Raw genomic sequence first — 27,926 nt, forward strand, 5'->3', positions numbered from 1 at the left:
GACCAAAAACTCTGGGTTTATTCAAAATTATAGCGGGTCTATATCAGACTTAAACATTTTATACCACAAGCATAGATAATAACACTTAACAAGTCAGCAGTTCCTATCGTTTGCTGATCTTGGTACTGTTTGAATAACCTGTGACAGCATTTGGCAATCAGTTTTATACTGTGAATGAGACTATTGTGACCTTATTAAAATTTAGGAGGAAGGAAAAAACGGTTTTCAAGGGAGGTGCAATTCCCCCCCCCCCCTCCTCAAAGTAGGTCTCTAAATCAGTGCACTATACAAAGAGTGGCCTGATTTCTAGACATAAACCAGCTTGGTGCTTAAAAACTGTAAAACTAAGTATCCTAATTCTCATGCAGTACTGAGTTTTGACAGATGAAGCCAGTGGATCTCTTGACAAAAAATCCTCTCCTTTCTAGGGAGTATTTAAAATGGTAAAGTATTCCCTAAAGGTAGGGATAAAAAATGCTGAAGATATTTATTGGCTCCCAATTAGTAAAAGGACCAAGTCTCTGTTGCAAAAGAAACCATACTGCTTTAGTGCTGCACTTAAAAACCAAACAGCTGTCAGAATCTAATCATCATGTTTTTATTTTGCAAATCCTGCTTTCCATTCTAAAATTCAAAAAGATGATGCACCTCAAGTGTTTCTTGGGGAATGTACAGCTTTCTGCAGTCTTCAACCTAAAAAATTATGTAGAAAGCAGAACTAAGCAAGTCTACAGAACAAGACAGTTAAGCACAAGACTGCTCCCATAACAGAACAGTTGGGTCCCTCCCCTCAAACAAAAACAAAGCCAGCCGTATTTCTGGCAATGCACATTCAGGTACTGCGTTTGAATAAGACAGGAAAAAAATCAAAATAATGGATTATACAATTGTGCAGGACACGTCACCTTCACACAAACATTCACAGAGTTATTCTTGCTGCAGCTCCACTTCTACAGGCGGTGCCTCCTCCTCTACCTTTGCATCACTGGTTCCAGACTCTGTTACCTCACTTGGTTTTTCCTCTTCCTTTTCAATCTGGTGCACCTCAGCTTCACCCCCTGCAGAAGCCGCTGTCTCCCCGATGTTTCCTTGAGGAGGGGATGGTTCTTCTGTTGCAACCACTGCTGCCTCTGCTGCTGCTTCTATTCCAGCCTCTGCCTCAACCTCGGCTTCTTCCTGTGGCGGCGGCAGTGGCTGCTGCTCTGCCTCATTTTCAGGCAACTCCGCATTTTCAGGCAATTCCTCAGAGGCTCTCTCTATTTCTTCTCCTTCTGCTTTAGTGGCTTCAGGGGCTTCTGTGGCTTCACCTGCATCTCCAGTACCTTCCTCTTTCATCTCTGCAGTAGCACTTTCATTAGCCCCTTCTCCACCCCCATCAGCTCCTTCCAAGGCTTCAGTTTCGTCAACATCCTGGTCAACAATTTCATCTGTAAATGGATCATCGCCCTGACAAAGAGAGGGGAAAAGGACAGCAGTCATTTGCCTGTAGTATGGTTTAAGTGTCTCCTAGAGAAAACCTCAGATGTGAAATTCAGAGGTTTGCAACGGAGATCAAGTGGAAACGACAGATCCTCAATTTCAGGAAAGAACTGTGAAAATTGATCAAGTCCAGCCCCAAAGCTCCTATAAAAATTGTGCACTCTAAACTTTTATCATGAAAAGCACCCCAGGAAAGTGTTTCTCAAAGCCCCACATCAATAGGCAATGTTACTTATTGCTGGGAAAGCCTCTACCTTGCAGGAATGGAAATTGTATGCGACTCTCATGTACTGCAACCTGTTCAGGGTGCAGTCACCCAGGGGCTAGGGGAGGGAGGGTGTAGTCTTATGAATTGTGTGTGCTGCAACACCTAGGCAAACCAGGGGTGTCCAATCTCAAGTGGGAGGAACTCATCTTCTAGAAAGCAATTATATCATTTTTTTCACCTTCTGTCCAGTCCCACTTGAGCATACAACCCAGTGGGAAAGAAATCTCTCCCACTGGGAGAGGTTCAGGCAGATCAACAACTGAAGTAACAGTTTTCATACCACCCTATCTTTGGGAGCCAAGAAATCCAGGTATTTTTTGAAGTGTTGGTATAACTAATGGTTTCAAGTGAAAACCGTCTTGGTAGTCTCAGGAATTGGTTCCTGCTCTCTCCATCCCACACTAAGTGATAACTAATTAGGTTTTGTTATTTCAGTAGGAGTTATTCACATTTTTCAAAAGAGGTCAAGGCCCTAAGGGTTTTGGCCTCGTTCAGCCTGAATAAGGCTGAGATCAGAGCTCACTTCTACTCTTGTTGGAACAGGGGACCTATTTTTATTATTTGGCTTAGACTGGGTTTCAGAGTTATCTGAGGGAGAATATTGTACAGCCAGCAGATGGACCCCCTGCATGGTTTGTTCTGGATTATGGTATGGTGGCTCCTAAACTCTCCTTCCCTTCCTCACAGATCACCTTGGTATGCAGGCAGCCTGCAACAGATGAAGTGTGAATGAGGAAGGTAACATGCCAGTGGCAGAAATCTTGCCCGGAATCTAATAGAGTGTGACTAAGAGCTTTTGAACTCATGTCATGGTTGCGATGGAGGCGAGGAGAGAGTTCTCCTGCCCCACCAGTATCCCTGAAATCCTGCCCAGTGAAACTGTGCTGGGTGACAGACAGCCTAGTAAAACTGGGCCATCTTTGCCTAGCAACAGTCAAGTGTTTCTTGTGAGGAGTTTTCTACTTCACGGACCAGAATGATCAGATTCAGACCAGTCTGGCTGCCTCCACAAGAGTAGATCCATGCAGGTGGAGGACAAACATAATGTCGTCTTCTCTGGCTGGATTTCAGCCAGCCAATCTTATCTATTGAGGTTCTGGAGGAACTCCAGGCTATACCCTGCGATCTGGACCCATGTCCATAATCGCCAGTAAAATCTAAAGGGGAATATGGAGTCCACTATTGGTGGAGACTGTCACAGCCTCCCTTTGTAAGGGCAAGGTGCCAGCATCCCTCAGAGGAGGAATCATTAGGCCCACGTTCAAGAAACCATCTCTTGACGCTGACAGTCTTGGCAATTATCACCCTGTCTCCAGCCTTCCTTGGGGAAGGTTGCTGAGAAGGTTTTGGCGAGGCAGCTCTGGCATTACCTGGAATCCTCAGATTTCCTTCACCCCTTTCAGTCTGGTTTTGCACCTGGGTATGGTACGGAGACCGTGCTGGGATCGGTCGAAGATCTCCTCCTGCTGATGGACAAAGGTCAGGTGCCCATGCTGATTCTTTTAGATCTGCCGGCAGCCTTTGATACCGTTGATCATGAGGTGTTGTTGATGTGCCTGCGGACCCTGGCAGGGGTAGACGGAGTTGCACTTGAGTGGTTCCGTTCTTTCCTCTGAGAGATCCCAGAGGGTAGCACTGGGCAATTGCTCATCTGCCCCGAGGGCTCTCTCGTGTGGGGTACCGCAGGGTTTATTGTCACCCCTCCTGTTCAACGTGTATGAGAGGCCGCTAGGGGAGACAGCCTCGCTATCTGGGCTGCAGTGCCATCAATGTGCTGATAACTCTCAGCTCATAGTCTCTTTCACTGGACCCAGAGGGTGGAGTCTCAGTTTTGCTAGTGTCTAGCAGAGACTGGGGCTTGGATGAGAGCTAGTTGGCAGAGGCTCAATCCAGATAAGACCAAAGTGATGCCGGTGGAACAGGGGAAACAGCTGCTCCCCCCATTTGAGGGGTTTTGCCTGCCCTGTTAGCCAAGTTTGCAAATCAGGGGTCCTGTTGGATCCTTGGCTGCTCCTGGATTCCCAGGTACCAGCAGTAGCCAAAAGTGCTTCTTTTCATCTTCGCATGGCAAGGAGGTTGCGACCTTTCCTCTCAGATGTGGACCTCGCCAGTTACCCATGCCCATGCCACCGCCAGATTGCATTACTGCAATGTGCTCTAAATGGGCATACCCTTGAAGGCAACTTGGAAATGTCAGTGCAGGACGCAACTGCCTGCTTACTCAGCGGCGCTTCCGCATGGAGCATATTACACCCATACTCTGAAGATTGCACTGGCTTCCAGCTTCTTTCTGGATGCAATTCAAAGTGCTGATTTGACCTAAGAACCCTACCTGTTGTGGCCCTTTGTCCTCATACTCCATCCTGACAGTGAGGATCGGCTAGGGTGCTCTCACTGATACTCCCCTGCTTTGATCTCGAGGGACATGGATAGGGCCTACAGGGAATGTGTTTCGACTCTGGAATTTGATTCCCCTGTTGGTCTGTTAGAGTTTGTTAACCTGCTGGGAAAGTTTGAGAGCCTAACTGTTCATGCAGGGTGAAATTCACCCCAGGCAGGTAGCCTAAGCACCACTTCAGTCCAACTTACGCCCTGTGGGACTTAGATGGTACCTACGCCTTGTGCCTCCTTTTGGCACCAGGGTGAATGCCCCCTCAGGCCACTGCCTGAGGGCTGACTTTAGGGCACTGAAGTTCCTTTTGATATTTTGTTCCTTTAATTATGTTTTGGTTTGGGTGATTTCATAACTAATCTACATGCGCGGGGATTGCAATAAGGTACAATATGTAAATTTTTAAAAATACATGAAAAGTGATAAACTGCCTAAAAAGAAAATAAAGACACCAGACCCAAGGCTCAGCCTATGCATAAGAAAGCAGAGTGGTATCTATGCTTCTCCCCATTGTATATAGAAGCAAGCTTTGTGACCAACATGCAGCACACACAGTGATACTCAGCTCTGTGCTCTGTACCAGTTCAGTGTTCAGGACCAAGTCAGCGTGTATCCCCACTGCTCTGTGGAAAAGCAAGACTAGCTGGTGACTTTCTTACTCACTCACCTTGAGATACTTTTCCAGCATTTTTACAATGTGCTTGTTATTTAGGACACTCTTGGCAACATGGAGACTAGTTTTCTTGAACTGCTCAGCTGCCATCTGAAAAGGAAACCGGACACTGGGGTTACTCTGTGGGTCAAGTCAAGGAAGAGCTTAACAGAGACCAGTCACAAGATGTTGGTTCCTGCTCAGCTATGCTATCAAGGAGAAATTCCAGATTCCAGCCCTGTTCTGCAGTGGCTGCTCTGCATAGGGTGCATGTTTTGGCCTTGGGGAAGGGCATGCCCAATCTGGCAATACAAGCCCTGAAGGAAAGTCCATTTAAGGACCCTCAACTGCAATGGTCACCCAAATGCAAAGGCTGCTGGGCAAGGAAGGAGCAATGTAGCAATCCCTAGTTAAAGAAGCAGATTATTAGGTCTTTTCACTACCAAAGTAAGTTTATTTCAGAAAACAAGACAGCTAAACAATTTCTGCTATGCTGTGCATGCATTTACATCCAAATACCATCAAGCAATGAGTGACTTCATTCCTTGACTTAATTCTGACTGAAACTGCTCCCAAATTGAGGTGATCCCAAATCAGACATGAGCATATCCCTCAAATACCTTACAGTAAAATCAGATGTAACCAAGTTTTAGGACTTTAAAATGAACGCTATTCAGTAACAGATTAAGCTGTCTGCACAAATATCAGTGTGCGATCTCCAGATTGGCTAGCACCAAATGAGCAGGTGCATCATACTTAGGCTTGGTAGGATTTGATTTTACACTGATAGATGTCAGAAAATGTTGATTTCAGCTGACAAGGAAACTGATGAAAACAACAGTCAGTGGGATTGCATCCACCCCGCACCTTGCCCTGTAGAGCCCGAGTGTCAGCAGCCCTGCAGCAGCGCACAGCCCCCTCTGCAGCCCTGCTCCTTCACTCCTGTGACAGCAGGGCTGCAGAGGGCTTCCTGCATGGCCGCAGGGACACTGACCCCTGGTCCCTGCAGGTGCAACATACAGGGAAAGCTGTGGTCCTGGTGGAATGAGCGGAGACCCCCCACAGCCAGGGCTGCAAGAACAACGACAAACCCCCGACACAGGGAAGGCCACCCGCTGCTGAATGCCTCCTGCCAGGAATGGAGCCATATAGTAGTGGGATGGCTTCCCCATGGGCAGGGGCTCATCTTCATCATAGTCCTAGCCAGAGGTCTCTGCCTTGCCCCCCCCCCCCCCAAGACCGCAGCCTTCTCTGGACCTTGCGCCTGCAAGGGATTGGGTGTCACCAGCCCTGCAGCTGTGCAGGGAGCCCTCTGCAGCTGTGCTGCCTTGGCCCCACTCATCCATCAATTGGGATTGTGGAAACTATCCTGGGCAGGAATAGTTCAGCAGCACCTAGTGGTTGAGGGCTTGTCCTCCTTGCAGCAGCCCTGACTGGGCCAGGACCACAGCCTCCCTGCACCTTGTACCCCAGTGTCTTGGACCTCTCAGACATGCAGGGAGCCCAACCCCCCCACCCCTAATTTCCAGCCACTGTAAAAATAAAAGTTGTTGTTGTTAGGAAAAAAAAAAAATCAGTATCAACTGTCAAAATTAGAAAAATAAAAATCAAATTCTGCCAAGCTTAACCATACTCAGTAGCAACAAACTGTGAAGAGCAGGAAGTAAAGGAATAATGGACAGATAGGATTAAATGCCACTGGCATTTAACACTTCTGGAAGGGTTTCAAAGGATCTCTCATATTTTCCCCAACTGAACAACGAACCAACAAAAGCTGGGTGCTGAAGAGCTGTATTTAACTTGCATAGAGAGAAGTGATTGCAGCCTCTCTCTTTTTATGAAAGAGCAGTCTTTGAAGACTATAGATCTCATCATTAAGGCTACAATTTTGTCACAGTTACTTTTACTAAAAGTCACAGACAGGTCACGGGCAATAAACAAAAATTCACAGAGCCTCTGACCTGTCTGTGACTTTTACTAAAAATAACCGTTGACGCTGCGGGGCGGGGGCACACGGTGGGCTGCAGCCCTTGCCGCAAGCTGTGGGGCAGGATGCTTGGCCCCATCAGCAGCCCCTGCCGTGGGGTGGGGGAGCATAGCCCCGGCCCCAACTGAAGAAGTCATGAAGGTCTGAGAAAGTCACAGAATCCGTGATTGCCATGACTAAATTGTAGCTCTACTCATCATGCATTGCTCCATTTCGAACTGAGATGAAGAACTGCTGGAAGATATATTGTAAAGCTCCAAGCTCCACTGTGGCCAATGCTATTTAGATGCTCATCTAACATTATGCCTTCTGTTAGAATTATTATTGTGCCTGCCTCAAGTGTTCTGACAAGGCAGGCTTTTGAATTTTTTATTAAGCAGCATTATAAAACAGTGCAACCTCAAAAAGAACACTTGGTGTGTAATTTATACAGCATTCCTGAGTCAGAGCAGTTTAATCCCAAGAGAACAGGAAGGAAAAGCCAGACCCTCATAGAAATTACTGGGGTGGGGGGGGATGTCCTCTAACCCTGTGTTAGGCAGGTCAGACTAGATGATCACAATCCTGCCTTCTGGCCTTAAAACGTATGAATTCTATCCAAAATCTAATTCCTGGCCCAATAAAAGATGTGCCCTTAAGGGTCTGGCTCCCTATGTATCACAGTCAGCATATGGAAACTTCAGCTCCTATCAATGATTCCATGGTTCTCAAATTCATTGACATACTATAGGATGGCAGATTACAAAAGGCAAGACCAGGTCTCACTTTCTTTGTAACCACTTCTATTCATCTCTCTTTCACTCCCAACATGTACTACAACCCCTTCCAGCTCAGCTGCCAATACGTACCTACCTACCTACTTGCCAATACCTGCAGGAGAACAAAATCCACAGGGCCAGTTCCTTCATCTTCCCACAATCGCCAGTGACCACAATGTTACAAATTGGTTTTGCATTCCATCAGGTTGGGAACAATAAGCCAGAAGATGAGAAGCGTTTCTAGCAGGTGGAAAGCAAGTTAGCATTCCTCCAGGCAAGAGCCCTCAGCGGTCAGAAACCCTCAGCCCTTTACCTGTCCATTCAGCCAGTTCTCTGAGTTAAAGATGAAAAGTTACTTTAAATTATCGAATGAATAGTTGGCCAGAAGCGAGTATGCTTGCTTACTCTGCGGTTCCTGTTGTGGTCTGCTGACCTCAGGTGTCTTTGAAGGAGGTGGTTCTGTGCAGGAATTAACATGTCACAAGCCATACAGTGAGCTGCCTCGATCTTCTTGAAAAAGTGTTCCTGGCCAATACCTGGGGTGACACAGACAGGTTAGCCAACGTTCAGAGTAGCTATTACCTCGAAAAATGTTCTGAGTGTCCCATCAACACCCTCTCACCACTCCCATAAATAAATATCACAAAAATCCCTCTGGGATGTAACTGACGGTAAATTGACGGTATCTCATCTCCTTTTAATTCTGCCTTGCTTTCTGAGAACCATCCATGCATGTCATTCTAAGGATCTGAGAAGCCAGTTATCTCAACAATCTAGGTTCTTACACATGCCCCACTCCTGTTGTATCAGAGCACATCACAAATATCACCACTTATCCTAATGTCAGACAAGCACAAAAATCACTGACTTTCCCTAAGCAGAGCAGGGAATGGAACCCAGATTTCCTCAGTCCCAGGTAAGCGCCTTCGCCACAAGGCCAGCCTGCCTCAAAAGTGGCTTCAATGAGACTCTTGCAAAGACTCAAAGGCAGGACAGCACAAAAATTTCCTAGATTTTTGAATATTTCACTCTTCCGTTACCCAATTTTCAGAGGTCAACAGCAAAAACCTGTTAGCTGGCTTAATGTTGGCCAATGCACAACTTAATTCAAGTGTATCACAGGACCCAAGCTCTCTACATTAGTTCAAATGCCTTTTCATTAACTGGCTGTGTCTAAAGAGACCCTGGCCTGTAGGAAAACATGTTGGGAATTGTGTGCTAAGCAAGACCTTGTAGGTTCTGTGGCAATGTGCTATTGCAGAAATGGAGGCAAGAACAAAACAGGAAAAAAAACAACCCAACAGCTTTTAATGGAGTTAAATAGTAAAATGAACATGGGATCTGTTCTGTTCAACTGATTATTTACAAAGTCAATAAAACCCTTTGCTTTTGAACATTTCCCCATCTCCTACTGCCACACATCTTCACTGGCCACAGAATTCAGCATCAGTAACACTGCAATGGATTCTCACTAAACCATGCACAGAATCTGCAGTCTCTCCCCACCTGACAGTGAGGCCTCTTATTTTTATAAAATCTGCCATGGCATTCATGTGTACTGTGATATAGCATCTGGAAGCAAGGCTAAACTACAACTGCCTACAAAAATGAATAGAGCACAGAGTGACTCAGCCCTTTAAAAATGGCACTTGTTCACTTTCTTTCTAACTTTCAAAATGCAGTCATCTTTAGCAGGTCTCCCAGTCACTGGGATAAGATGGCAAGATTAAACTGGGTGGCAAGTTTAACTTCTGTCTTACCCCAGCCCTTTCAGATAAGAAGTTTGGCCTGAGAAAGGAAAAGCAAATGTGGCTCCTTTTTCCAACCCCTCATCCAGCAGCATCCACACTGCCAAGCTTTTTCCTTCAGCACTTGCTACTCCAGGGCTACTGGATTTCCACTGATCATCTAAGCCACATCATAGAGTAATAACTGTTTTCTGCTAGGGAAGTCGGATAGTTTGTGGCATCTTGGGCCTAATTAAGAGCTGACTGATGAAGCATTACTGAACGGGCAATACTTAATTGTAAAATCTATAGGGCAAGGACTGTCTTTTTGTTCTGTGTTTGTACAGGACCTTGCACAAAGTGGTCCTGGTTTATTACTGGTGCTCCTATGTGCCACTGCAAAACAAATAGTCTCCAGGCATACACAGACATCACTTACCCTTGAAAGGGTCTGGTTTCTGCTTTGTACCCTCCTTTTCAGTCAGCTCCTGACGACGCTTTTCAATTTTCTTATTCCTGTTCACAATATACTCCTGGGGGCGGTGGGAGAGGGGAGAAGAAGAGAGAATGAAACTCTCCACCACTTGTACAAGCCAATGGCATCAATAAGCATCAAAATCTATAGCATGCCATTCAGAAGGGAAATGAGAGCTCTGTAAGAAAACCCATGGGGAGGGGAAGAGAGCACAACTAAATAATTGAGACATGCCAAGCACTCCCACCCCACCCTGCCTATACCTTCAGGAGCTCAGACAGATCTATTCAGTCAGAGCCACGCTCCATATAGCTCAGCATGCTACAGTAGTCAATAGTGCCATGACAGTGGTTAACTGTCTCTTTAAACCATTCAGGTGACCTTTGTGTTCCTGAAAGATGCCTATTGACAGCCTGGAGACTTAAACACTGATCATCTAGAGAAGGATGCAACGTAGGCTGCAGAAGCACAAGCTGCCTGACATCTCACCTGAAAGACATGCTTTTAGAGCTATGGGGAGGGGAGAGTCGGTCTCTATGGCTTATTCATTTCTTGGCTTCTCTGATGAGCCAGCTAACTTGAGGCTTAAACTGTGCCAACTGAGTGTTATTTGTGTCACATGCATAGGTGATCCACTGGGAACTAGGCAAACCTAACACCACATTTCACATGAGTCAGTAAAGAGCCATCAATTGATAACTCTTAGTGAATGCTGGCATGAGCTGGAAAGGAGCCAGAGGGCTCTGTACCCCATTACCAATCCCTGGGCAATGCAATCAGCAGATGTGACAGACAGTAACAGAATTCCTCAATTATCCTATGCCTTCTCCCACACCATTCTAGGAATTTTATATAAGGGTTAAAAAAAGGCTGAGCCGTCCACATACCTGCAGGAATTCAACTGTTTTATCAGGGAGTTTGGTGCCAATGTATCGCAGGGTATCTTTGTGAAACTTGCTTTGCAGATGTTTCTGAATTTCTTCATCTTCAAAGCTACGGAACTTACACACAGAACAGGCGAACTGGATTCTGAAGAAAGTAATGTGTGGTACAATAATCTATTTATACAGTGAAACTTTTCACAAGAGCACCCTGACAAAATTCCAGTTTGAGGATTTTTCTGCTTACCAAACTTTCCTCTCCAGTTTCAGTTGATGCGGTACTATTATATTCCTGTCCTAAATTGTGTAATTTTGCTTTGTAGCATGTACATGCATGTTGAAAGAATACAGATGTATTTTACGGAGTCAGCATTAAGCCTAATGTTGGAATATACAAAATGAATTTTCATTTGACAATACTATTGTTAATTTGTACATATGTACTGAATGGGTAAGTTATCTTAATCGGTCATTTAGTCTTTAAAATGCTTACTTTTTAAAATGGCAATGCCCTGTATTTAGCATAAGAGCTATAATGAATTACTCATACAACTGTAACTATTAGACAATACCTACATTCCCCTTTCTTTAATGGGAGTTACAAAGCACAAAGAGAAGAGAAGAGTAGATTGGCTGGAATTGAAATGCTGATTCCACTGTGCCGGCTTCAAACGGAAACTTATATCTGTGTTGTGTGAACAGGAGAGAGTTCAGATCTCCTGCAGAGATCCAAAGAGAATTCTGTGCCAGGTGGGTTAGGGATGATGAGTCATAGCACTGCCCTTGGGAGACTGATTTATTGATTGCTCCCTTTATAGTCACTTACCTGTCCATAGCACGATCACGCATTCTATCCCTTCTCCTCTGTTTCTCCCTCTTCTTTTTCACCTCATCATCATCATCATCACCGCCATCTCCAGATGCTACAGAGAATCACATGTAAAGTTTCTATATAAAACCTAATGTCAACATTTTTAGTTGGCAGAAATTTAATTCTTTGGGTTTTATTAGGATGTGAGCTACTGTGCTTCCCTCCCGTGCTAGGCTTCAAGAAATCCCTATCCTTCCTAATCTCTGACAGCGCCTCTGTCTGATTTGTCTTTTCAGGCCGCTTCTCTATCAGGTGTTTGTTTCTGGGAAACTACTCGGCTTCCAGCCTAAATGTCCTTGGCATTAAGAGTTCTCAGTTCTCGAGTGGTACCAATTGTAACAGACCCCACTCCTGACTCTTGATGCCCAGAAGGGAACTCCCATCACTTAACTTCAGAAGTTGCTGGTTTCTGTGAAGACAGAGCAACCACAAATGGAACCAGCTCTTACTGTTGACAGTGAAGGCCCTCTCCTGGGGTAGCTGTATTGGGTGACACACGTTTACCCAACTTCCCCTGCATAACTAGTGTCTGTCCCTCCCTCCTACCCTTGGTTTCCTTGGGTGGTCGAGTGCTGGTAATGCACATTCTCAGTGACTCATTTACCTGAGAACTGAAGCACAGACTCCATTTTGTATTGGGTATTGTCCTTTCACTTTTTTCACCTTCTATTTTTCAGGATGCTAGCAAAGCACCCCAAAGGGTTCAAAACACCTCACATGCCATTCCAGAATGTCTATCACAGATAAACATGACTGCTGTTTGGTTTCTCAGAGGAGCTTTGAAGCCACTGGAGTGCTGCTTCTCCAAAATCCTTAATGAGAAAAGGAATAATTGGGGTTTTAAGGCCCCTGCAAGCAGGACAACAAAGTGTGAGCCAGGGAAGGGAGAATTGGACAGAACCTCAGTCTAAGTCTCCAACTGAATTAGATATCCACGTCTTTTTATCTTCGCTGTACAGCCTGCTGTCTTCAAACTACATGGTTCTAGGGCTTTGCCAATACACAGCCATGTATTTTGCGAGGTCTCCAAATGCCTGGGAGAACACAGGATTTTAATGGAGCAACTAGCCAGAACCCAGCAGAGAGAGCAACCCTATCCCCACTGCCTGTACTGTGGTAACACCAAAGATAGGGGACCCTCTGTGGGTCAGGATCTGGTTATCAAAGAGGAAGGTTTGGATAAACATCCGAACAACAAACTAGATCCCAACGTCAGCCATGAGAATGTCCTATGTGTGGCTAGAGCAGAGCACTAATTCCCCATAAAGAAAACGTGTGGCTCCCCCCAATAATCATGTGCTGCATAGCAGCTAACATGCAAAGCCATCTTGTTCTAAGTGTCTGCTTTGCTACAACATTTAATAAGCCACAAACACGGTTGGCAGCTTTCTACATTCCCACAACTATGCAGATCATAATTTCAAACAAGCAGTGGCTTGTGAATCTCAAAAAGATTCATATACATCCTGAAAGCATAAGAGAAGGTGAGTCTAGAATTGACTAATTTAGGACTGCCAACTGCAGAATTGTGAAAGTGCAGGCCATAAGTGAAAATTGTGACAAGTATATTAGCAGCTAAAATTCTTTCCACAAATACAGACAAGGGGTGTAATTTTCTGAATTGCTCAGCACTGGTCTAACTGCTTTCACTGAAGTCAATAGTAAAACTGCTACTGAGTTAAGCCAACGCTGAGCACTTTTGAAAATCCCAGCCAAGGGCAATAAAAGGGGCAGTCTCAATGTTTAGTCTCTGCCTTCCTACGTTTGTGGTTTTGCTATCTAAGGGTTTACCCCTCAAACTGATCTCACAGATTAGCCAGCTCTGTTTTATAAATCCCTTCAGTGACATTTCCCTCATTCTGAAATTAATGAATATGCTTTATGACTTGATGTCAGTAAGACTCAAGTCCCTCTTCGCAATCAGCAAGTGACCAAGTGAAAAGGAGACATCATCCCCTTAGGGTGTAGGCCCAACAGCCTGCCAGACATGCATAGCACAAATACAAGAAACATACGGAGGCAAGAGGAGATGGTTCTGGCTACGGGGACCCAATAAGACACCTCCATCTATAATTTCTAAGATAAAACTCTTTGCATAACAGGCCCTTTCCCCCAGATAGGGTGCAGGCACATCTGGGCTTTCTGTTCTCCATTCAACTCAAAGGAATTCAGTTCAAAAGGAATGACAAGAGTTGTTTTCACATGAGATAATAAGGCTTTCAAACTAACCCTTGATCTAATATGCTTCCACCTGCTCTGGACAAAGACATATTTAATTTAGAGTGTCACTGTTAAACCACCACCCAAGATGTGTGTCATTATTAGAGAAAATCCTGCTTTATCCATTTACTGGACTATTGGTGTTTTGTTTTTCCATCTTAGATTGTAAGCTTGGACAGGCACTGTGACTGGCTTTTCGGTACAGCAGTGAGCACAGTGTCAGAGCTCTGATATGAGTGACGCCCCTCATAGGCAAGCAGCATTATCCCACCAGGCTGCAAAAGACTACACTAAAGCAGCAGCTTAGGCACCCGGACCTGTGTGTGTTGTACTTGACATGACATAGCACACTCCTGAGTTTTATAAGCCTTTGATTGAAAGCTGAACTCAAGATAGCTCCAAGTGAAAAAGAGGGAAAACGCGCCAGTTGGGTACGTTAAGTCCACAGGAATCATGTGACGTGAACAAATTACCCTACCTTTCTTCTCCCAATCTTCATCACAACCCTCATTCTCCTTTAAAACAAAAAAAAAGAAAGCCATCAACTACTACTTTAAAAATCCACATAAACTGTATCTGCTCTAATCGGTCAGTGACTGACAGAGTACACAGTGTAGAGTCATTTTTAGATCAAACCATCATATTTAACCAAAATTTGCAAAATTGTTTTGCTAAGGCTATTTCAAAATATGACAGTAAGATCCTATTTTGACAGTCTTAACATTTTATATGTTGCTAAAACAATGAGTCATAGCCATGGACAGAATTTGGTGTTTGTACAGTGTCTAGAAAAATGGGGCTCCACCCCTATTTAGCCCTTAGGCACTACTGTAATAAACATAATTAATAAGGAGTTTAATCCCACTGTCCCAATTACTAGATCATACTCCCTCCGAAATCATAGAACAATAATGGAGCATTGTGCTGGTCTAGAAAGCAGAGTTCATAGCACCCCAACATTAGGAACAGTCATACGTATCCTATATTGCAGTAGGAGGGAACTTTTGGGTACTCAGCATTTTTGAAAAAAAGATGTCTACGTAGATTTAGAAGCCTAACTTTAGGCTATTTTAGAAATTCTGGCTCTGGTGTGTGGGAGCAAAGTAAAGGACACTAGCTACAATATTCTCACATCTTCACTCTCAGGTGAGGCTAATCTAATAAAGGTAGCTAAGAAAGAATCTAGCAGACACGTTCAGAACATTCACATTCATTCTATAGAGGCTCTAGAAAGTTACTTACACCTTTGTCTCCTTCATCTCCAGATTTGTCCTCTCCTTCACCATCATCTGCCAGATATACAAGATAGATCATTTAACTAGGGTGGGGAAAGCCTGTCCTCCCCCTCCTACTGCAAGTTACTAGGCAGCAGCACTATAGCATTGCCTATTTACTCACAGAGCACTGGTTCATAACCACCAATACAAAACTCAGTTTACTGACTATTCTGTGTTGTGTGAATTTAGAGCACCAACTTCTCTGATGAGTCCCCAGAGCATCAAGGTAAAGCCTGAATGCTATTAGGCATCTCACAGCATACCACAGTAACAGTGACAGACTATAACCTCAGATTAAGGACCACGAAGTTTTAAGATCTAACAGCCAATATCTATAGTGCTGGTTGTCAGTCAGTGAAGAGAGGAAGCACTTAATCAGTGATGTTAGCTGCGAGCCTTATTAGTTTCAAAAAACAGGACTGTACCGTTCTCAGTGTCGTCTCCTTCGCTGTCAGTCTTTGCCTGTTTGCTGTCTGGCTCATCTCCGCTTTGGGATTGTTTCCGCTTGCGCCCTCCTTCACTATCTGATCGACCCCCTGAGCGGTTGCGGAAACTTCTCCTCTTGGGCTAGAAACACAAATTGGGTGAAGTATCTTATTGTCCAGCTTTTCAGGATCAACCAAGAAGCTCCAGCTCTTCTAACCCTTCTGCAGCTTAAATGAAATGAGCTTCTAAAAGCACGTGTGACCCTGTAACCGTCTGTCTAGATCATCGGTTCTCAAACTTTATCAACCCGTGGACCTTCACTGATTTAAAAATTTTTGGGAACCCCCAAGCCCCCCCCCCCCCCAACTCAGCCCTTCCCCGCTCCTTCTCCGAGGCCTCACCCTCACTCACTCCATCCCCCCTCCCTCTGTCGCTCTCTCTCCCCCACCCTCACTCACTTTCACCAGGCTAGGTTGCAGGAGGGGGTATGGGCTTTGAGAGGGAGTTTGGGTGCAAGGTACAAGCTCTGGGTGGGACAGAGGGTTGGGATGTGGGAGGGGGTGAAAGATGCAGGCTCCAGCCAGGTGGTGCTTAGCTCAGTCGGCTCCTGAAAGCAACTGGCACGTTTCTGGCAGTGGCTCCTACGCGGAGGGGGGGGGGGGGGGGGAAGGTCGGGTCGAAGGGGTTTCCATGCACTACCCCTGCCCGCAGGCACCACCCTCTCAGCTCCCACTGGCCACAGTTCCCAGCCAATGGGAGCTGCAGAGTTGAGGCTCAGGGTGGGGGGAGCATACGGAGACCCCCAACTCCCCATGGGCCGCTGGGCTGAGACAGACGCTTCCGGGAGTGGCGCGGAGCCAGGGAAGGTGGGAAGCCTGCCTTAGATCCGTGGCGGTGCTGGACTTTTAGCGTGCAGAAGGTGCTGGGAGGGAGGGGGAGAAGTTGATTAGTTGGGCCCATTGGCCCCTTGGGTTACCCTCGGGGAGCCCCAGGTGTCTGCGGACCCCAGTTTGAGAAATGTTGAGTAGCTGTACTTAATGCAGTAAATCCTTTTATAAACTGAGCAGACGAGCTGTGCCGAAGGTATCCAAAATACTGTACATGGTTCCCTGCCTCCCAAATAGTTAATTTTTTCTAAAGAAAAAGTCTGCTCAGAAACTATATCCTATTTGTACAGAGAAACAGCACATCAACCTGTTGACTCTTTGAAAAGTGACACTGAAATCTGGCAATTATCAGAAGAAAATGTACCCTTCTAACAGGAGGAGCGTACTTCACAGCTAATCCCAGTGCCCCTGGATTAACAATGCGCTGCCTGTCTTTTAAGGAAAAACAAGGAGGAGTTCTTGTGGCACCTTAAGGACTCTTAGTTGTTTTCGCTGATTCAGCCTAACATGGCTTCCACTCTGAAACCTGTCTTGTCTTTTAAGGGTAACTACATGAGTAAAAGCAAAGTAGCAAAGGTTTTACACCAAGAACAAGTGGTTTGACGGGTCTTACCATAAGAACGTTCAGATGCCACGGCACTGTACTCACTCTGTTTCGTTGCCTGCCGACTCCATATGGCATGTTACCATACCTTCCCATTCCTGGCATTCCCATCATGCCATAGTCATAGTCCCCATAGTCACCGTAGTCTCCGTAGTCACCATAGTCGCCATAATCTCCATAATCCCCGTAATCGCCATAGTCCCCATAATCACAATAGTCAGGGACAAGGGCTTGGGAGAAGAGGGAAGGGAGCCTGTTGGGGCAGGGACCACCCATGCTCCGCCCACCCATATAGTTCAACTCATTCCAGCGTGCAGACAGTCGCTCAGTACTTGAAGATGGCATGAAGCGGTCGGTGCGGTTGAAAGCATTTAGACGCCCCCGATTTTGAATCCGATTCTGGCCCCTCCCTCTAATGAGACCATAGCTGTTTCCTCTGTTGCTGGACTGATTCCTGCGGCTGTCAAACTGGCTTCCAAAGGAATCATTCCGATCAGTTGCAACTTCGCCATAATCGTAGCCAGCTCTGTACAGATCACGGTCGTTCATTGAAGCCCTTGAGTCATAAGATTCAAAAGACTCAAACCTGAAAGAGCTGCACAGCAAGCAAGGAATCAAATCAGTAGCTAATAAAGCACAGAGCCATGCTCTGCCAAACATAAAAGCCACAGAGAAAGTTACATCCAGATTTAATTTGGGTTAAAACCAGAATCAGGACACAAAGAATGAAGATGCAAAGAATACAAAAAAATACTGTGGTCCCTGCTGAGTGACACCTTTGCACAGGAACTCACTTCACCCTGTCCTTAGTCTTAGGGCGATTTGAGAATTTAACCAAAAATTGTTAATCTGCTGCACAAATGTCTAATCAGAAATACAGCTGAAAAAGCTTCTCACTTTTGTTACCCTCTCTGAGTGGGGGTACCTGCTGATCTGTTAATCAAAAAACTGATGGGTTTCTATCCACCTTAATCCCACATTGAGGTATAGCCAAGAGATCCCTTTCCTCACTGCCAGCTAGCTCATTAGGAGAACTACAAGCACACAGGAAGCCTGGCACAGTACACAGCTGCAGAAATAGGAAATAACTGGAGAATTAATTAGATACAGAAGGACAAAAGAGCAAAAATCCCTGCCTGAAGTAGAAGCCCTGAGGAGAAATGAGAAATACCTCTGCTTTGCAGGGTAGAGGCAGTACACACAGGGGTTCCAATGTACTTGCAATATTCCTAACATAGCAGCAGGGGCAATAACAAGGAATCCAAAAGAGAAAACTTTTGGTTTTACCACTGGGTGTGGAATTAAGGCAGATAAATCCATCAGCATCTTGGCTGATGAAGTAGCAGATACCAATGCCACAGAAAGGTTATGTATTTCATTTCTTCCTTCCTACAACTGATGTCAGGATGCATATTACTGCCTGCACAATAGAGCAAGCATCTGGTATTTTTCTTCATTCTGACTGGTCTAGCAGTACAAACAATTTAGATTACAAGGCATTATCAGAAAAGGTAAGAAAAATACAGTTGCAGATTAAACATCTCACTTCAGCATTTCATCATTAATAAAAGTAAGTTTCGGTACAACTAAGGGTGAACAGAGAAACCAGCTTTGAAAATACATTGTTATGCTGAATAGGGGTTGATAACATAATTTGGGACCAAGAGATCAAGGCTGCATTTTGTACCAACGTGTCTGTTTAAGAGGAATTAATATTGGACCATTCCCTCAGCAGTAAAATGTTTCAATTTAATTTGAAATTACAGTGATTTAAGATTTAAAAATCTCTGTGAAAAGTAAGAAGCGATACGTTACCTTTCCTGGTCTTCCATTCCTTCCCCACCTCCACCACTGCCTTCCTTTGACAGCATATCCAGACGCTGGTTTATTTTGGCTATGATGGAGTCGGAGTTCTCATTCGCCACAGCTTCTGTACTATAAGTTGCCACTGGCATACTGGTGTTGACATCAGCAGTCATGGTCATGTCGGTAGTTTTGGGAGTCTCCCAGGTATTCGTGGTAGCAGCAGCAGCAGCTGCTGCAGCTGCAGCATAATTGTACGAGGCAGCTGTGGTAGAGCCAGTGGTTTGGGTGCCATAATAGTCATAGCCTTCATAGCCTTGCAGAAATGGAAAGTTAAATTGAATACACTGTCAAAGAAATGTAGGCTCATGTAGGAAGGAGTTTAGATGCTAATGAACTCACTCTACCAGTCAAGGTTGCAGCTGATCTTTACTATTTGATGAAAACTTTTAAACTTTTCGAACAAGTATGGTCAGGTTCTCTGTAAAGGAAAATTCAGGTTTCCTAAAGTTACAAAAATCAGAGATAGAAAAATCTCTGTTGCACTCAGCCAATGATCATGAACCAGTGTGGGATTATTCCAGTGATTGGTCCATCTTGGTTTTAACTGATACGACCGAGATCCTGTACTACCATAAAGATTTGTTGTTATTATAATGTTCAGTATCTATAGCGTAATACATTGCCAGCATGCATGCTGAAATTTGAGAGACCTGTGTTGCTGGGCTTGTAACCACGTATGCAAGAATAAATACAGCGTTGACATACATTTAATAGACGAACCAGAAAATCTGAAGTGATGAGCCATATTCTAGCTCTGACAACAACAAACTGCCTTATGGCAAGAGAATAGAATGGTGAGGGGCAAAGGCACTGCACTACAGCTATGTTCATGCCACTACTGGACACTGCTTATGTAAATCCAGAGATTGGGAATTTGGGAAGTGTATGACCGTACAGAGAATCCTTGTAATAGCACTACACATACACAACCTGCCAGTGTGCTACAAGCAGTGCACCGACTCACCAAGCCAGGGCTGTACTGGTTCTGAAGAGAAAATGCATTTCTGAGCCCTGTACTAAAAAACAAGCTTCCTCTCAGAGCGCTTCCACAGCTACTTCTAACCTGCAATACCCTCTGCTATGCCAATCCTAGGGCTCTAGTTAAGTGGCTACCAAATCATGATCGAGAACCCTCCTCAAAACTCCCTCCATTCTATTATGCCCACATTACACTTGACACCCTCAGGCCACTGGTGCACCGATGCCATTGTCTATCCTGAGGACCAATACTGTCTCATTTCCTTGTACATTTTGTTCTGTGCTTGTACAGCGCCTAGCATAATAATCCATAATTAGGGCTCCTAGGCACTAACACAACACAAATAAGAGAAACTCATTTTTCCCTACCGACTTGACCAGAGGTCTATTGCCCTCTGTGCTACACAATACCCAGTTTTTTTTAAAGTAAAAACTAGAGAAAAAGACTAAAAGTAATAATAATCAGTTCTTCTCAAATTAAGGCACAAAACACAGCTTTAAAAATACTTCAAATCAAGGCCAATTACACGCCAGAGTGAAAAGCTAAATTCTAAACCCAACACAAGGATTTATTATGGAAACACAGACAAACCCTTTAGCAGTACCAGCAGGCAGGTACAGCTGTGTTTACTGCATACAATCAAGGTGTCATTTAAATGTCAAGAGCATAATCCTAGCTTTTGAGGGGAAAGGTTTGTACCCAGGCTCATCACTATTCTGGCCTGAAGCCCAGCATAGTGCAGAATGATGAAGCAAGGTACAAATAAGTGAGTTGGAGAATAGACCTAGGTATTGCAGTCAACTCAAGAAGTTGAACAGAGTATAGAGGACTTAACACAAAAACAATGTATATATAACACATACCTTGCCAATTTGCTGCGTTTGCTGCATATGTACCTATGGGATGGAAAGACAAACGCATTATTTCAACATTAGAAGAATCACCCAATGGTATTCAGTTTACAAAGGCTACGTGAATGTCACTCAATTTAATGCCAGCAAAAAATATTATCCTTTCACATAAGCAGAAAAGAAAAGGCTCTCAGAAGTACTGTCTTATGAAAATGTAACAAGCAATGGAGAATTAAATGGAAAATTGCATTATGTGGGAAACATTTCTGATTTATTTCAAGAGAAAGCTGGAGATACAGAAATACTGTACCAGAACCTCAGGGTCCAATACACTCAGACTATCCAGTAACAAAAACAAATATTATATTCTTCCCAGTTTATGGTTCAAAAAGAAAATCTTTGTTGCATTTCAATAAATATTGAAATATTATTTAGCGCTGTTATCTTTAGCCCATGTTCACCATCAGCAGACCCAAGATTATTAGCTGACTCCAGTTCTATTAACACTACTTCAAGGTAGGAAATCCCACAAAGAGGAACTGTAAAAAAGTGTAGTATTGCTTCATAAATCAGTTCTCAAGTTTCTCAGTGGAGGCCACAGGGCATAAGCAACTGCAGAAATTAGACTCCAACTCTTTATTAAGAACCCCAGTTTCAACAAACACTTACTGGCAAAACCATAGTGAAAAAGCTTCAAAGTCAACATTTAATAAGATCAAAACACGCTTGGAAATGTAGAGGAGGGGTATAAAGAGATCAAGTAGTAGGACCTGATCCAGCAAATACCTGGGCACATGTTTAACTTTACTACCATAAGTTGCTCACTGAATAAAAGTTAAAAATGGGCCCATGCATTTGCTGGATCAGTGCCTAGGTCTGGAAATCAACCTTCCAATATGAGAGCCCAGGAAAATGTTTGTCTGCCCTTCCATCACCCCATCAACACCACAGCACAGAAGTGAGTATTCCTTCCTATAGTCTCCAAAAGTTGGACTAAACATTTACAAAAAGCTTACTCAGTGTGATTATAGAGGAGGGTAAAAGCAATAAGCCAAAAAATGAGGAATGCTACACTTTGTTACAGAACATTAGAAAGGAAAAGGCATAAAACAAATTATTTTTTAAAAATGCAATTCCCTATGTCAGCTTGAAATATAACTGTGAAACTTACCTTGAGCATTGGTGGCAGCAGTGCTCCAGGTGCCATAACCTGTAGAAATAAACAAACATATTAAGCTACTTTAAGGACATGCTACTCTTTCCCCAGCTCTTGTGGAATGAAGACTACCCTAGAAACTAGCATTAGTGGCGAGAGTGGTTTTTGTTTCTTTCCTTACTGGTTTGAGGGAGGGAGCTGAGTTTACTTTTGTTTGCATGAGTATTTTTACCATTTGGCATCTGGAGCCCTGTGTCCCTGCTTTTAAAAAACACATTGCTAAACACAAAGATAAATAAATAGTCTCCAAGTGAAAATAGAAACATTGAGAAATTTAAGAGAATCCACATTTTATAGGAAAATTCTTTTCAAAATAAGCACCATTTTTTCCTGTTATAAACCTACCTAAGCCGAGACGGCGAACCTGTAACTATTCTGATTTCCAAGTCAGTCAAGTAAGTCTCTTATGAAAAACTGGGTGACTGGACTACTACCCAAATTCAAGAACTGCTGGCCAGAATGCTCCAAATGCACTGGAGTGACCATGTGCGCTCAGGTAATACATATGTTGTTACCCTGGTGGAGAAGAGATAGGAGGCGGAGGACTGGTTTTATTTCTCAATTTCTTTTTGGCTACCAATCCTATTATTAATTGAAAAGAAGCCAATGTAATTTTCACCCTAGTAATCAAATAATTCATTTCTCTCTTTCCTCAATTCTGGCCTCCACTCCTATTCCAAAGCATCTAAGTATGCTTCAGCAGCATACAGGGCCATAAACACCACAGAGCTGGCTGGATGAGGATTCCCTTTGCCCTCTTTCCCTCTGGGCTATAAATTCTGCTTCGCCTTGTAGAGACTCTTGCCCCTAATTTAGTTTCACCTCTAAGTGAGGAGAATTTAGTCTTGAATTTAATTTATATATTTTTAAAATAAAGGATTCTGTACATTTACTTACTGAATTCTCTATTCCAAAATTCCATTTAGAACAGGAATCCTGAGAATTTAGAAGACAGCATGCTGGATATTTCCCTACCATAATTAAAGTTAACTTAGCAACTAAATCTGCATCTTCATAAGAACAAATCCACACCGATATTACTGAACAAAGAAGAAGCCTTCAGTCTCTAAAATGTATCCCCCAAGAGGAGCTCAGCAAGGATTACTTTCATATAACAATTAGACTAGGAGCATGTAAGAAAGTACATCTCTAAAGGCTACTGTAGTGCTCATGACAGCAAATGCAACAGCAAAATAGGAATTGTAAGGTTAGAAGTCACAGATAAAACATGTTTTTAAAATGGGCCCTCGCTTTACAAAGTCTACAAGTTTTGATGTTTACTTTTCAACATTTAGGCTGTTCACATTATGCATTTCTCTCAGGATGAACATTAGTTACTTTCACTTCTGTTCAGCAGTTTCACTTTCCAGTTTTTACATACCGGTACTAGAATTAGGCTGCTATGTTTGGGCTGCCCAGGGGACACTGCAGGGAAGGTTTAAACCCAGTCAAAACACGCAAGTGCATTTTTTAAAGTTAATGATAAAGTCTCAAACCTATAAACACTATGTGTACACAGACACCTACAACCACAGAGCCCTAGTTTTAAAGTCCATCACTTGAGTGAACGGAAAATAATCCTCTTATAAATATGAAAAAAATAAAAGGGGAAGCAGAGAAGAGCAAATATTTGTATTACAATGAAACTTGGAGAGCCCAAATCAGATCAGTGTCCCACTGTTCTAGGCACTGTCCCTATCCAGACTGGAAGGCAAGGAGTGGGAAGGGAAACAGAGCCAGAGGAGAAAGTAACTTGCCCACAGCAAGCTCACAGCAGGTCAATGGCGGAGCCAAGAAAAGACCTCAAGTCTGGAGTCCCAGGCATTGCTCTAGTCACTGGACTGCAACACCGGAACACATAGAAAATTAGCTCATGTGAAAAATCCCCAGCATGGGTTTTTTTAAATACAAATTATATCAATCTAAAGCTTACTTAGTATATACAAAAAGTGGAAGACCACAAAAGGCCCAAGTAGCTCTACAATATACCCTACAGCCATCCTCAGTTTTGATACAGTTACAGTCTGCAGAGGCTACTTGGCCTAGCATGACACATCTATCTTGGTCCATGGCCAGACTGCTCTGAATGCTGGAACGTGGAGTATTCACAGACTGCACCTCAATATCTTGACAAGTCGTTAACGCAAACCCCAACCAGGCATTCCTTATAGACATAACATCATGAATCTAATGTTCTTGTTACACAACTGGAGAAATCTGGATTAGATAAAGCCATTATAAAATTGATTTTCTAACCTGTTTTAAACCCAAGTTAAGAGGACAACGATTAACAGTTCAGCATCAGCTTTGGAAGCATTTGTCTAGCGGGGTCAGAAGATCAAGCACTAACACATTTATTAATGACTTAGTAAGAAGGAACAGAGAACAAATTGGTCAAAGCTGTGATAAATACAAAACTGAGACTAACCATTCCAGAGAGGAGAGCAGAAATTCAACACAAGATGGAAAGTCCAGAGAGACAGGCTAAGTTTAACAAAACAAATGCAAACTTCATTTGAGAAGTGAGGACCAAGAGCCACAAATATAGACTGTGAAAACACCCGCTCAAGAATAGTACTGCAAAAAGAGCTTGGGGCGCAGTCAAGTCTCAAAAATGCCCTTGTCGGTGGTGAGACAAATTGGTGCAGTGACTGGAGCCTTGCCTTACGGATTCACGCTTTTGGTACTCTTTTCCCGAAGTAGGGTGCTGAGCGCCTGTCACAGGAGTGTCTCTGTACTCTACTCCAATATTAAATCACTAATGAAAAGCTGTTTTTCTAAGTGGGGATGAAAAACAGGATTTAATGGAAAACTAGTTATAGCTTCAGATGTGGAGAAATACTCTCTCCCCATAGTAAAAATAATGACTAAAACCTATATTTACCCAACTTACTAAAAGATAAATATGCCTATTTTACAGAAGGACAAACAACTTTCCAAGGGTCAGAAGCCAGAAATAAGTCTCCAGGTGTTGAGGCTCCCATTGGACCATTTATTTAGCTTGTTATTTATCTTAAAGAGAAGATTAGGGGGTGACTTGATTACACTGTGTTCCCCATGTGGATGCTTACAAATATTGAATAATGGACTCTAGCAGACAAAGGTACAACACGATCCAATGGCTAGAAGTTGAAATTAGACAAATTCAGATTACTCATTTCCAAATTTCCGAACAGTGAAGGTGATTAATCATTGGAACAATTTACAAAGGGTTGTGGTGGATTCTCCATTATTGACGCTTCTTTAATCCAGACTGAATGTTTCTCTAAAAGATCTGCTCTAGGAATAATTTTGGGCAAATTCTGTGGCCTGTGTTATGCAGAGGCAATGGTACCTTCCAGCCTTGGAATCTACGAATCTGTGACAAAGCAACTTCTAACATTCAGCCTCCTGGTTCCATATAAAACAGAGATGCTGCAACTGTAAATCACATTCATCACTGGCTTTGGTTTTATGATTGAAACAGTCTGCTAAGTGAACTGCAATCAGCTTTTGTTGCCTTCTTTGCCAGCTACAAGGGGAAATGGTTTCCACCAGGACTTTGGAGACATTAAAAGAAAGCAATACATGTTTTGGACAGAGCAGCATTCAGAACTGTCCCATAGTCAGCAGCGTTTCAATCTAGGTATAATAGACAATAGTACTGAAAATTACCTTTTGATTAATCCTCTTATGTACAAACTATTTTCCTCACCAAAAAGGCACATTGATAATTAAGAGAAGCAAAAGGATGACAAGTTATGTACAGTTTTAATCCTTTGTTCCAAGTCTGTGGCAGAATATAACTGCACAAAGATATGTAGAAGATAATTCAAGATGGGGGAATTATATGCAATGGCTTAAAAAGAAACAATTTAGAATTAAAATAAGAAATGCCTAGATTAGTGGGCAAGAAAAACTTAAGTGGCCAACCAGAGATTCGAATGACACACCTAGGGTAGGGGTGGTTTGGGGTGGTTGTTTTTTAAACCATACCATCATCTAAGAACATACATGCCACCTACTGGCATCTACCATCATGATGACAAGTGACAATGCTTAGCATCTACATACCACTGTCCTAACATCAAAGTGGACTCACAGCAAGACAGCCTAATATCAATAAACTGGTATTCTTTGGAATAAAATGAAAAGGTATTTTCTCATAGTTTTAACAATCTTCATACAATCTTTTGGCAGTCAAATCAGCTGTCTTCATAAATTCCACCCATTACTCTCTACTGCATACATACACAGATTTGTTACTGTACTCATAAGGAGGAAAGTGTTTTAGCTTATAAATATACTCAAATAAATATACATTAAAATGTGTTATCTAAAGAGCCCAGCACTGAAATTATCATTTAAGAAAATGTGCTAGAGTTCCATTAGGCATATGTGTAGCTTTCATACAAGATCTCAGAACATACAAATGTTGACACAGCTGAGAACCAAAACCATCAGAAACCTAAATAATTCCCTTTTCTGGGCCACATCTGGCATTGATTTTGTTCCTTTCAAGCACAGCCTTGTTTTCACAGTTGGCGGTGGGTAGCTGTCATAACAAACACCAAGTTTGAAACATTTAAACCGCCAACGTCAAGTACTAGCAGGTCCACGGACTATGATGTTACTGAGCTACTTTAAGGTGGCAGTAGCGTTGGAGGAGAGCACTGACACTATGTTAGTATGGCATATAGGGGATAACAGGATTGCACTGGACTGCTCTGCTTGGTAGTGGTGGAACCACGGGTGAGGGCTAGAGCTGTTCTGGTCTGAGTAGAAACTGTGTGTATATCGATGGTTTAAGAGATCTGCCCCACCACTGGTCTGCTCTGGAAAATAGGAATCGCCAGACTGGTTACTGGACTAGATGGACCACTAGCCTGATCTAATTTCTGACAACGACTGGCAAGTTCCAGCTGCTATTCCCAAGCCAGGGAAAGCTCCCTCCCACCAGTCAGCTTGTAACTTAAAGTTTGAGGATTTTTCTGGGTATTTGTTCAATGTTTACTATTACAATTCCAGACACGCTTGTCCATGCAACAGGAAGATATTCGGGGTGGCATCACAGGGCTGCGCTGGGGGGCAGCTGAGGGGAGGCCGGCGGGCTAGAGCGCTACCCTGTGGGCGGCTGCTGGGATGAGGCGGAGAGCTGCACTGGAAGGGGGGAGCTGTAGCAGTGGAGACAGATGGGGAGAGAGCCAGAGCCCTGCACAGGGGTACGGCGGTAGGGGACGGCCGGAGACCGGGGCTGCGAAAGGAGATGGCGCCCCTGGGCCTGGCCTGAGCTACGGGGCTGGGCGGAGGAGGCTCCCCCAGGCAGCCCGGTGAGTGTCGAGCCCGGTCCCCCACCTCTGGGGGCGGGGCGGCAGCACAGCACGTAGGGCTCCGCGGGAACGAGAGGCGGCGGCAGCTTCCCACGGCGCAGGGGGCCGCGCACGGGGCCGCAGAGACCGCGGGGCCGCGCACACGCGGCGAGGGGCGGGCGGGCGGGCAGCCGCCATTTTGTGTCGTCTTCAGAAATGGGACTCGCTCCATTTCCAGTCCCCGGAGAGGGAGAGGTGGTTCCGCCCCCTTTCCCCTCCCCCTCACGGGGGTCCCGCTCCCCACCGCGCCACTCCTCACGGTGAAAGGGGGGATGGACAAACTCCCTCACAACGCCGTCCCCCGCTGCACCAATCCGCAGGGGTACCTCGCTGAAAGGCGGGTCTGACAGCCAATCGGGGCCGCCATCTCCACACGGTAGGCGGGGTTAACTTCGCCAGGGGGTAGGTTGCCCCCCCCCAGGTAAACGGGGTTCGCGGCGGCGGCCGGGAGGGGCCCACTACGCTGTCCCAGCGCCCTCCGTAGGGCTCAGGCCTCGTTCCGCCCCGCTCGCTCTCTTTACTTACTGCCGTATCCCTGATCCATGTCTCCCTCCGCCTTCGGCCAAGTCCAACGGCTCCTCCGCACTAACTGCACGCCCTTCCGCTCACTACGCAAGCGCCACACGCCCGTCGCCCATTGGCCATCCCCGCGATCGGGCACCACCCCCAAAACACCCTATTGGGCGTACTCCCGAGTTCCGCCCCGCCTCGCACCCATTCGTCGGGTCTCCCACAAAGCACCGCCCCCGCCCAATTGCCATT

General features: G+C 44.5%; 1 protein-coding gene across 4 annotated transcripts; it reads right to left on the minus strand.

Moving 5' to 3' along the window:
- Nucleotides 1-27,831, minus strand: AKAP8 (A-kinase anchoring protein 8). 4 transcript variants are annotated; one of them, XR_004648456.1, is made up of 15 exons: nt 27,690-27,831; nt 21,772-21,810; nt 20,613-20,645; nt 18,720-19,023; nt 16,914-17,499; nt 15,413-15,554; nt 14,953-14,999; nt 14,189-14,225; nt 11,446-11,542; nt 10,626-10,767; nt 9,703-9,796; nt 7,942-8,072; nt 4,807-4,902; nt 3,118-3,312; nt 1,312-1,446 (listed from the first exon to the last, which is right to left on the minus strand). XR_004648456.1 is itself a non-coding variant. In XM_034793387.1 (14 exons), the coding sequence occupies exons 1-14, from the start codon at nt 27,706-27,708 to the stop codon at nt 928-930; spliced, it is 2,250 nt and encodes a 749-aa protein (XP_034649278.1). In that variant the 5' UTR covers nt 27,709-27,830; the 3' UTR covers nt 1-927. The 4 variants fall into 4 exon arrangements, 3 of the variants coding, with proteins under 3 accessions (XP_034649278.1, XP_034649277.1, XP_034649279.1); XM_034793387.1 differs by lacking the exon at nt 3,118-3,312 and having other exon boundaries at nt 1-1,446; nt 16,950-17,499; nt 27,690-27,830; XM_034793386.1 differs by lacking the exon at nt 3,118-3,312 and having other exon boundaries at nt 1-1,446; nt 27,690-27,830.
- Between the last annotated feature and the right edge of the window lie 95 nt (nt 27,832-27,926).

Source organism: Trachemys scripta, chromosome 17 (genome assembly GCF_013100865.1).
Source record: "Trachemys scripta elegans isolate TJP31775 chromosome 17, CAS_Tse_1.0, whole genome shotgun sequence".
Lineage (NCBI taxonomy): Eukaryota > Metazoa > Chordata > Testudines > Emydidae > Trachemys > Trachemys scripta.

Excerpts from the sequence above, each read along its gene's own strand:
- AKAP8 (XM_034793386.1), bottom strand. Across the intron at positions 15,000-15,412 it reads AGGAGACGACACTGAGAACG|ATGATGGTGAAGGAGAGGAC; the intron begins GTACAGTCCTGT and ends TATATCTGGCAG. Across the intron at positions 11,543-14,188 it reads TGAAGATTGGGAGAAGAAAG|CATCTGGAGATGGCGGTGAT; the intron begins GTAGGGTAATTT and ends GATTCTCTGTAG.